Source organism: Chlamydomonas reinhardtii, chromosome 7 (assembly GCF_000002595.2).
Source record: "Chlamydomonas reinhardtii strain CC-503 cw92 mt+ chromosome 7, whole genome shotgun sequence".
Classification (NCBI taxonomy): Eukaryota; Viridiplantae; Chlorophyta; class Chlorophyceae; order Chlamydomonadales; family Chlamydomonadaceae; genus Chlamydomonas; species Chlamydomonas reinhardtii.
The window spans coordinates 2,005,688-2,016,103 of record NC_057010.1 but is presented as its reverse complement, the minus strand read 5'-3'; the positions used below and the strand labels follow the sequence as shown (position 1 = coordinate 2,016,103).

The following is a 10,416-nucleotide window of genomic DNA, read 5'->3' as shown; positions in this document are numbered from 1 at the left end:
TTCCGCCCCCTCCGCCCCCGCCTCCCTCCGACCCCGTGCGCTCACCCCCACCATCTCCCCAACCGCCAGCCCCCTCCGCTCCACCTCCCCGTTTCCCTCCGCCATCACCACCGCCTCCCTCTCCAGAGCTGCCATCTCCTCCCTCTCCCGACCCATCGCCTCCTCCCTCTCCTCCTCCCTCTCCTCCTCCCTCCCCTCCTCCCTCTCCTCCTCCCTCCCCTCCTCCCTCCCCTCCTCCCTCCCCTCCTCCCACTCCTCCTCCCTCTCCTCCTCCCTCTCCTCCTCCCTCTCCCCCTCCGCCCTCCCCCCCGCTTCAATCTCCCCCGCTGCCATCACAACCCCATCCGCCCTCGCCCCAGCCCCCATCCCCACACCCGCACCCGCCACCGCCACCCCCCAAACCCGCACCTCCGCCTCCACCCTCCCCTGCGCCTCCCCCACCCGACCAGCCGCAACCCGCGCCCCCCGTGAGCCCCACAAACCAACCGCCGCCCGCCCCGCCGCCGCCTGCTGACCCTGTGACGCCGAACCCAACCCCCCCGCTCCCCCCGCTCCCCGCCCCACCGTACCTGCAGCAGCCCACTGATCCCATTCCAACTCCAGCACCATCACCATCACGAACGCCGTCTCCCGCCCCCACGCCAAGCAACAGCTCCGGACCCGCCGGGCCCGGGCCCGGCACCGCGGACGCGCCTCCTGGCCAGGCGCCCCAGCCCGCCGCCCCACCACCTCCCCAGCCGGAACCCGCAACCTCGCCATCGCCTGCAGAGGCTTCCTCGCCACCCGCGGTGGCGAGCCCAAGCCCAAGCCCGAGCCCAAGCCCAAGCCCAAGCCCAAGCCCAAGCCCAAGCCCAAGCCCAAGCCCAAGCCCAAGCCCAAGCCCAAGCCCAAGCCCTGGCCTGTCAACGCCGGACCCGTCCTCACCAGCGCCCGCGCCCTCGCCAGGCAGCTCTCCTCCGGATGTGCCGCCGTCGCCGCTGCCGCCGCAGCAATCTACGGCCCCACCTCCGGACGCTGCCGCCACTCCCGTGCCCTCGCCGTCGCCCTCGCCCTCGCCGTCGCCCTCGCCAGCGGGAGACCCAGCCGCCGCCGCATCGCCGCCGCCTCCTGCAGATGTGGTCTCGCTGCCGCCCTCCCCCGCCGACGTCGGCTCCTCGCCCCAGCCCCAGTCACAGCCGCAGCCGCCGTCGCCGCCGGACTCGGGCGCTGGCGGCTCCCAGCCGTCGCCCCCTCCTGCTGGAGACGGCGCCGCCGCCACCCCGCCTCCCACAGCCACAGACCCAGCTTCCTCGCCGCCACCGACGGGGGCGTCTGCGCCGCCCGGGACCCAGGCGCCGCCGCCGCTGCCACGGCCGCTGCTGCTACAGCCATCATCGTCATCGTCTTCAGCACCGCCTGCTCCGCAGGAGCTGCAGGGCGGGCAGCTACAGCCTCCGGCCGGCTCGGCGGACGGAACGACACCCGCGGCGCCGGCTCCGCCGGTGCCGCCACTGGGACAGACTGGCGGCGGCGGCGGCAGCGGCAGCGGCGGAAACCTGGTGACGGATGGCGGCGGTGCTACGTCTGGCGGCTCTGGGGGGCGCGGCAGTAGCACCAGCAACACCGGCGGAGGCGGAGGCGGCAGCAGCAGCGCGGCGCTTGTGCCGGCGCTGGCGACGGTGGTGCCGATCTCGGCTGTGGCTGCAGCAGGGCTGGCGTTGCATTGGTGGCGGCGCTCGCGGGTGAAGTGGACAATGATTGCGTGATCGATTGCAGATTGAAAAGACAAACAAGACGGATTGTGATTCCACAGGCACATGCCCGTTGCGTTATATGCAATGATGCGTCACCAGTTCTTTCTTTCGTCAGGATGTATGCGCAATTGCGCATGGTGTTTGGTGGGAGATGGGTCAGCGGAAATAAACACGCTTTTAAAAGTGAAGCAACGAGGAATGAGGAATGCGGGGGGGGGGGGAGCTTCACAGCAGTTGAACATTGCGCAAATCAGGGGCGCCGGGCGGAGTGTTCGGGTGATGTGTTCTATGTGTTGAGTGTGTATGTGTGTGCATGATTGATTATGGCTCACCAATGCCGGAAACGCATCAGGCCAAACAAGCACATACAGGTGGCAAGTACGACATCCGATTGCTCTGATGTTTCAGCAGGGTGTGCGATGGGACAGTGTCAAGGCAGGTTGGATATGTTTCAGCAGGGTGGATATTTTCAGCGTTCATGACAAAGCAGGGAACTTGAAACGCATGTGCGTTATTGCCCTCAGGATTGCACCCCGCCCTGGATCGTGGTTACCCTGTGACCAGTCCGCCGAGACACGGACATGCGCACATGTCACACGTACGGGCCTGTGCGTGTCTGGAACCTTTTGAGCATGCCACGCACATCCGTTGCCCACAGGCTCAGGCCTCCGGGGGTAGCAGCCGCCGGGCTGCCTGCTCAATGCGCACGCGCCGCCAGTTCCCACCGCAGTCTGCAGAGGCACGATCGAACTAGTAACCAGCCGGAGAGCGGGTGGGGAAGCGGGGTGCGTGGGGGTCGCGGGCAATGCACCCGCGCGGCACGAGCGACTGCCGTGACCGGGGACCTCGAGCAGCCACGTTCTCTTTGCTTTATCATTGCCGTGTCAAAGTGGCTGCAAATAGCTGACAGGGCGTCTCTAAGGGGGCTAAAAGCAGCTCTTCGTGCACATGGCGGGGCATGTGGACGTGGTTCGCGAGCTCGACGAGCGGACAGGTCACCCCAGAGCTTATAACAACACGTCTTAGCATACAGTTGTCATATAAAAGCATCTGGGATTGTTTGGCCTTTGGACCCGGTGTGGCGGGTAGGCCGTATGGGCACGCCCTGTGTGCGACACACGGGGGATGAGGAACGTATGAAGACGAGCGCACCGTGTGCATACCAATGGAATTCAATCGCTCATGGCACTGAATACTTTAAGAATGCTCTGTTGTCGTCAGCAAATAGCGACGCACACGATGTGTTGCTGACAGCCAGACGTTGCTTATCTCACGGATGCCATATAACTCTCGGAATGTAGCCAGGTTAAGCATTCCTTTGACAATTAAGTGCGGTCAGAAACGGGGGATTCGGCAAGTTCGCCTTCAAGGAGGTTTTTACTCGCCACCGTTTTGCAAATGCTTGACTTCTTCAAAAAATGCGTCCGGCCGCGTGAAAAGGCCCGCCGGCTTGAGGATGAGCCGGCGGGGGCCCAGGCCCAGGTTTTGGCGAACGAGAGCCAGCCAACATGCGCGCAAAACAACACCAGCGCGCTCGTGCACATCGCTGCCGAGCACAAGTCTGGTGGAGCTCTGGATGATGAACATCCTTCCGTTGCCGCTGTTGAGCAGCTCTACAGCTGCTTGACGAACTTGACTCAGGCCGCAACGAACCATGACGGATGGCTGCTCAACCTGGAGGGCGCGGTTTCAAGCGTGCGGGACCATTTTGGAGCCAGCACGGCGTGGTGCGTCAGGGGGGTGCAAACTCAGGGCTTTGGAGGGACGGAGGCCGCCAACATGGGTTGACCAGGGTTCGTGCCGAGACGAACAGGCGTCGCGCTGAAACGGCTGGGCACGGCACGGCGAGCGGGGCCCTGCATCGAGGCACTCGCCCCTCCCTCACCAACCACCAACCCCACCACTGCACCTGCGACTGCTGCCGCACGCACACATGTCTGCTGCACACCATCTCCGCTCCGCCGCCTTCATCTAGTTCGTCACGCCTGGAACCCCTCCCCGCTCCTATGCCACGCCCCTATGCTCTCACACTCACAGCCTGTCGGCAGTGTATGAGGGAGGTCTCGCCTACGTGGCTCTGGCCGCCTGCGGCCCCGGTGCCGACGACTTCGCGCCCGGCGTGCCGCACAGCGTGGCTGGAGACCCCGCGGCCAGCGTGCCACTGCTGCTGGCGGCGCAGGTGTGGCTGTGCGGCAGGGAATCGGCAGGGGGGCAGGGGTTAAGTCTGAACCAATCCCATAAGGAAGCAGTCGCGCTGCGGAGAAGCGGCAGCCGCATATGCGAGCTACAGGGGGGCAGGGGGTTTAGCCGTTCATGGAGAGCGGAGATGGGTTCAACACAAGTATGAAGTGCCGCGGGGGGTGGGGGCGGAAGGGGGAGAGGGAGAGGATGGTGGGGGCGACGGTAGGTAGCAGGGAGCGGGCAGTGGGGTACGGGTTGTCGTGTATGGCTGCTAGCGGTGCGGCGTTTCAGGCAGCGGCGCCATGAGGCGAGGGGGCCTTGGCGCAGTGCAGCACGACACCACACCGTATGGGCCTAGGACGGCACGCGCACACACCGCATGTGGAGCCCCGGACCAAGCCCCTGACCACATCAATCACAACGCCCTCTCCCCCTCGCTCCTCCTTAAACAATCACAACTGTAACCCCGCCACGCTCCGCCCTCTTCCCGCTCCTCCCCCGCTCCCCGCAACAGCTACGCGGCAGGGCCCTGCCTCTGGCCGCCTCCGTGCTGCCGCCGCCTCCCTCCGAACACCCCGGCACCTCCCCATGCACAGCCACCGCCGCAGCTACAGCCGCTGCTGCAGCTACAGCCTCCTCGCGTGTGCCCTCCCACACCCGCAACACGGCGCTGCTGCTGGCGGCGGCGGCGGCGCCGGGGTCGGCTCTGGTGCTGGGGGCTCTGCCGGGCGACTGGCGGGCGCTGCAGCTGCGGCACGGGCTGCGGCACTTTGTGTGCGTGCCGCTGTGCAGCGGCGAGGTGGTGGTGGGCGTGCTGACGCTGGCGGCCAGGGAGGGTGAGAGGGCACACGTGTGGGGTTTTGTGTGGGGGCGTGTGTGGTTCTGTGTGGGGCGTGTGAGGTGCGGTGTGCTTGCGCGTGGGCCAGGGCGAAGCGTTGAGTGATGTGCATCTGCGTCCCTCCCTGGTGTCCATCCGAATAACCGGGTGTGTGTGACAGTGTGTTAAAAAAACGAAACGAAAGCCCGCCCAGACGACGCCGGAGTTACTTACCGATACCTACCAATTTACCGAGCGTCGCGTGGTTGCCGTGACCCAGGTAGTCATACTTACCCGCGATAAGCCTGGAACCCCACGGGCGACCATTCGGCCTGACCCCGCGATGCACCTGTATGCGTCCATGCTCCGCACCCTGGGCGCGCTAAACAACGTTTACCCAGCACGCCTAATTCCCAGATTCCCGCCCGCTGGTCGTAGTCGAGCTCACCCCCCTGATAGTGAATGACAGTGTGTGTGTATGACCGTGTATATGCATGACCATGTGTGTATGTATGTGCATGACCGTGTGTGTGTGTGTGTGCGCCCCCTCAGGTGCGGCCCCCCCGCCCAGCTGGCGCTCCGCGGGTGTGCTGGGGGCCGTGGGGGCGGCCCTGGCGCTGCTGCTGGCGCCGCCGCAGGTCAGTGCAGGGCGGGGGGGGGGTGCTGGTGGTGCTGCGGGGATGGGGTAGCCATCCGTGGCGGGTGGCGGGTGGCGGGTGGCGGGTGGGCGGGCCGACGGTGCGGGCGGGCGCGATGAAACGCGATGGGAAACGGAAGCACGTTCCTGCCAGTGCGCGGTGAGTTCAGTCGCTTATCGCAGTGTTACGTCCCAACATCGCCACCGAGTTCCTCACTCTGCTGGGGCTTCCTCCGCTCGTGAAAGTTCGTCAACCGCACTCCATTCCACACCATTCCATTCCACATTCCATTCCACATTCCATTCCCTCACCCCTCACCCCTCAGGTGGGCATCGTGTGCAGTGTGCTGTCTGACGTGCACGCCGCCCGCAATGTGGAGGAGCTGGTGCGGGCGGCGCGGCGCGGCGTGGCGGACCTGGTGGTCGCCACCTCGCACCTGCAGCCCACGCTGAGGGTGGCGCTGGTGCGGGCGGTGAGTGGGTGGGTGTGTGTGTGTGTGTGTGTGTGTGTGTGTGTGTGTGTGTGTGTGTGTGTGTGTGTGTGTGTGTGTGTGTGTGTGTGTGTGTGTGTGTGTTGTACCAGTCCAAAACCAAGCCAAGCGAAATAAGGCGGGGAGGGAGAGAGGGGGAGAGAGAGGGCGAGTGAGGGCATGTGTGTGTGCACGTGCTGTGTGCTCTCCAACCCAACACAAACACTCCCGCTCGCAGGACGGCACCGCGGCGGCGGTGTTTGAGGAGCCCGCGCCGCAGCGGCGCCACAGCCACGCCCGCTTCTCCACCGGCTGCGAGGGACTGCACGCGCAGCCGCCGCCGCCGCCGGGCGGGGTGCCGGAGCTGCTGCAGCCCAACCCCTCGCGCCGCTCCATGCTGGCGCTCATGCCCAGCTGGTCACACCGGTCGCTGGATGCGGCGGGGGGCGGAGGAGGAGGCGGGGGAGGCGGGGGAGGCGGGGGAGGCGGAGGCGGCGGAGGAGGCGGGGGAGGCGGAGGGGTGCGGGGCCTCAGCGCTACGCCACAGGTGAGTTTGGGCGTTTGGAAGGTTTGGGTCTGGGAGGCGGAATGGGGTTTGTTTGTTGCAGGGGCGGGGCAGGAAGGAAGCGAGACCGCGCGCGGACTCGGCTGCGCAGATGTATGTGTGGGGGGGGTTACATTCATGATTAGCGAAGGGGTGGGGGGGCGGGGCGGGGCATTGCACCTGGACGAGGTTCGTGGCCGGGACCTGCGGCTGGAAGCGCACGCATGTGGCAGCCTGCTCACCTGCACCGCGCCTGGACCGCACTTGGACCACACTGCATCGCACCTGCACCGCACCTCAGCTGGACCGCACCGCACCGCACCGCGCCTGCTTGTGCACGTGCAGCGCACCAGGCCCCGAGCTCATCGCACCCCATCACACCCCACCCCACCTCTCAGGGCCGCGAACGCAACTTGACCAACCCCAACACGGGCGCCGGCGACGGCGGCGGCGGCGGCACCGGCACCGGCGGTGGCACCGGCACCGGCGGCGGCGGCGGCCCCACGCAGCGGACCCTGATGCGACCCCACCACCACGGTAAGGGCGTCACGGTCGCTGTCTGTTGTGCGCTTGCGTGTGCGCTCCTAGTTGCTCGTAAGCCTGCCTTTGCCGTGCCCGGTCTTTCCCGCTCCCCACCACATGCCCCACCACCGGCCCCACCACCTGTGTGATACGTTCCGTGTCCCGTGTCAATTGTCCGCCAGCCCCCGCCCTGTCCCCACCCGCAGCCGCGACAGCCCCCGCCCCCCGGCCCCGCCCCCGCCGCACCAGCCCTGCCCCAAACCGCCCCCTCCACCCACCCCTCCCTGCAGTGCTGGCCGCTCCTGGCGAGCCAAGCCCCTACGCTCCCGCCGGCGCCGCCGCCAACCAGGGCCCCGGCGGTGGCAGCTTGGGCCCGGGTTTCCTGTTGGGTAGCTCGGCACTGGGCTCCGGTCCCGGCCAGGGCCCCGGGTCCGACTGCGGCGTTTCCGCGCAGCCGCCAGCGCCGCCGGAGCCGCCGCCGCCGCCGCCGCCACTGCCACCCTCAGCGACGGGGCTGGTGGCGGCGGCCGCGGGCGCGGTGGCGGGCGCGGGCGCGGGCGCGGGCGCGGGTGCGGGTGCGGGCAGAGCGGGAGCAGCAGGGGCGGGGCCGTGGGTGGGAGCGGCAGCGGCAGCGGGAGCCGGGGCCGGCGTTGACCGTTTGGCGGCGGTGGCGGCGGACCTAGGACTGGGCCTGGCGTCTTCGTTCTCCTCGCCAGGCGGCGCTGCAAGCCTAGGCGGCGGCGGCGGCGGCGCGGCCGCAGGTGGCGGCGGCGGCAGCGGCGCTACCGGGGCGCGGGTAGGTCGCACGCTGGCGCGCAGTGGGGAGCGGGGAGTGGGGAGAGGGGAGGACAGGGAGCGCACGCTGCCGCACTGCCGCTGTGGGTGGCGCGCTGGCGTGCTGCTGTACACGGCAGTGGCGTGCAGATGAGGGCATGAACAGTGGAGGGGGCTCATGCCCCCCCTGCTGCTGCTCCACTGCAGAAACCTTCAAGAACGCCCACGCACACATCCCATACACACACACAACAACACACACTCATACACACACACATTCCCCACTGTGTACACGCACAGGGCACGGCCCGCGGTCACAGCCTGTCTCTGGCGTCCACGCTGCTGGGCGAGGCGCTGCACAAGGACTGCGGGCTGTGGATCAGCGACTCCACTCTGTACCTGCAGGTGGGCGAGGGAGGGAGGGAGGGAGGGCGGGCGCGTGGAGGGGGGAGGATGGGGGGAGGGGCATTGGAGCGGGTGAGAGAGGGTGGGAGAGAGGGTGGGAGAGAGGGTGGGTCGGTGGGTGGGTGGGAGAGAGGGTGGGAGAGCGGATGGGGGAGAGGGGTGGTGGGAGAGAGGGCGGGAGAGAGGGAGTTGTTGTCACCACACCCACATCTACACCCACGCCCCCGTCCCTCCCTCTTGGTCTGCTGCTCTCGCGCACAGGAGGCCAAGACCTTCCCACGTGACATCGTGGTCTCACGAGGCAGTCGTGCCGTACACTCCATTGTGGTGTGCGGCGGCCGCACCAGCGGCGGCGCAGGTGCGGCCGCCGCCGCCACCGCCGCCGCCGCCGCCTTCGGCGCCGCCGCTGCCGGCGGCGACACAGGCAGCCTCGGCGCCTTGGGCGGCCACAGCGGCGGCGGCTGGCTCGGCACGGCGGCGGGCGCGGGTACGGCAGCGGCGGCGGGCGGTACGGCAATAGCGGAGGGCGGTACGGCGGCCAAAGGCCTGCCGGTCATGGGCGTGTACTGCGTGTACGGCGCCGTACTGCCGCGACAGCTGCTGCGGGCGGTGGCGCTGGAGGTGGAGCAGATGCTCAAGGTGTGTGTGTGTGTGGGGGGGGGGATGCGGGCACGGAGGAGGGCGGGACACGCCGGCACGAAACCCCGAAGCAACAGAGACCGAGAGGGGCAGGTTGCGTCCGAGAGGGGCAGGTAGGTGCGCACAACCATGTTAACCGTGTGGGTTTGTGTGAGGAGGGGGTTAGGCTTGCGGCGTGTCTCGGGATGCCTGGGTTGCCTCACTGCTGATCTGCGGCCGGCGGCCTTCAGCGCACCGCCAGCCCCCCCTCCTGCCCACCCACGGCATTCGCCCCTCATTCCTGCCCACCTGCCCCGCCCCCCCGCCTGCCTCCCTGCAGCTGCTGGGTCCCTCCGTGGCCGCCCGCCTGTCCAGCCCCCCCCTGCTGGACGAGTGGCTTTTCCTGCACGACACAGTGCTGGACCCCGCCCGGGTGGGTGCGGGCGTATGAGGGCGTGTGTGTGTGTTGGGTGGGGTGGGGTTGGGTGGGGGGTGGGGTTGGGTGGGGGGTGGGGTTGGGTGGGTGGATGGGGTTGGGTGGGGTTGGGTAGGTAGTTTGTTCCAATCTCAAAGAATCCGAGAGGGGTGGCAGGGGGGTAAGCCGTTCATGGAGAACCGAGTGTTCGATCACAAGTATGGAGTGGGGGAATTTCCGGGCATAGTTATGAGAAGGCGATGTTGGACGGGCACAGTCTTGCGTGGGAGGGAATCCCCGAATGCAGCCATGGCGTGGTTGGCTGAGATGTGCTGAGTTGTATTGTGTTGTGTTTGCGCAGTGTTGTGTTTGTCTTATGTTGTGCTCTAGTACGTTTGTGATACGTTGTCATGCTGTGCTGTGTTGTGTTGTGTCGTGCTCCGTTGTGTGCGCAACGCGTTTGTCGGAGCGCTGATCGCGTCACCAAATCGGACTGGCCGCTGCATCGCTGTACATGGAATGAGCTCCGCGCCCCGAAACATTCTCTCACTCCATCTCACACAATGGGCGTCTAACCCCCCTTCCGCCTTCCGGTTCCCACCTCCGCAGGTCGAGGCCGGAAAGCGCGCCCCACGCACCTCCGTGCCGCTCCTCGACGCCGCCTCCGGCCTCACCAACCCACAGATCCCCACAGCCGCACCCGGAGGCGGTGGCGGCGGCGGCCTCGGCTTTGCGCCGCCCTCCCCGCCCGGCGGCGGCGCCTGCCCCGGCGGTGCCGCCATGCACCCGCACGGTGTCGGTAACGGCAACGGGCATGCAAATGTGGAGGCGTGGCACGGCGTGCAGCGCAACTCGCCGAGCCCACTCCGCAGCCCCGGTCTCCACCACCTCCATCACTTGCACCAGCAGCAGCAGCAGCAGCACCAGCAGCACCAGCAGCACCAGCAGCACCAGCCGGCGGCGCCGCCACACCTGCACCAGCACTACACGCCCGCCGCCGCCGCCGCCAGCCCCTCACACATAGTGGCCGGCGCCGCCGCCGGCGCCGCCGCAGGCGCCGTCCGCAGCGGCGGCGGCGGCACTGGCACGGGTGCCGCCGACTGCTCGGCGGCGGCGGCGGCGACGTCGGATCCGGAACTCGTTGTAATGGCGGCGGGCATGGTGGCGTTACAGCCCGGTGGCGGCGGCGGCGGCGGCGCCGCCGCCAATGGTGGCGGCAGCAGCTACGGCGGTTACAGTGGTTATGGCGGCGGTGACGGCATCGTTGCTAACGGTTTCATGCCCAGCCAGGTCGACGGCT

General features: G+C 67.9%; 2 protein-coding genes across 2 annotated transcripts in view; both read left to right on the top strand.

Moving 5' to 3' along the window:
* Positions 1 to 2,364, top strand: part of CHLRE_07g325760v5 (uncharacterized protein) — a 5,516-nt gene extending 3,152 nt beyond the window's left edge. The window contains exon 3 of the mRNA XM_043064085.1: positions 576 to 2,364. Coding sequence (XP_042922652.1) covers positions 576 to 1,745 — 1,170 coding nt within the window. The 3' untranslated portion in view covers positions 1,746 to 2,364. The remainder of the gene's footprint in view (positions 1 to 575) is intronic.
* A 3,739-nt stretch (positions 2,365 to 6,103) lies between these two features.
* Positions 6,104 to 10,416, top strand: part of CHLRE_07g325759v5 (uncharacterized protein) — a gene marked incomplete at its 5' end in the record, with an annotated part of 13,915 nt that continues 9,602 nt past the window's right edge. The window contains 7 exons of the mRNA XM_043064084.1: positions 6,104 to 6,385; positions 6,781 to 6,919; positions 7,195 to 7,700; positions 7,979 to 8,083; positions 8,345 to 8,722; positions 9,042 to 9,134; positions 9,726 to 10,416. The exon at positions 9,726 to 10,416 is cut by the window's right edge and continues 737 nt beyond it. Of these exons, the coding sequence (XP_042922651.1) occupies positions 6,104 to 6,385; positions 6,781 to 6,919; positions 7,195 to 7,700; positions 7,979 to 8,083; positions 8,345 to 8,722; positions 9,042 to 9,134; positions 9,726 to 10,416 (2,194 nt within the window). The remainder of the gene's footprint in view (positions 6,386 to 6,780; positions 6,920 to 7,194; positions 7,701 to 7,978; positions 8,084 to 8,344; positions 8,723 to 9,041; positions 9,135 to 9,725) is intronic.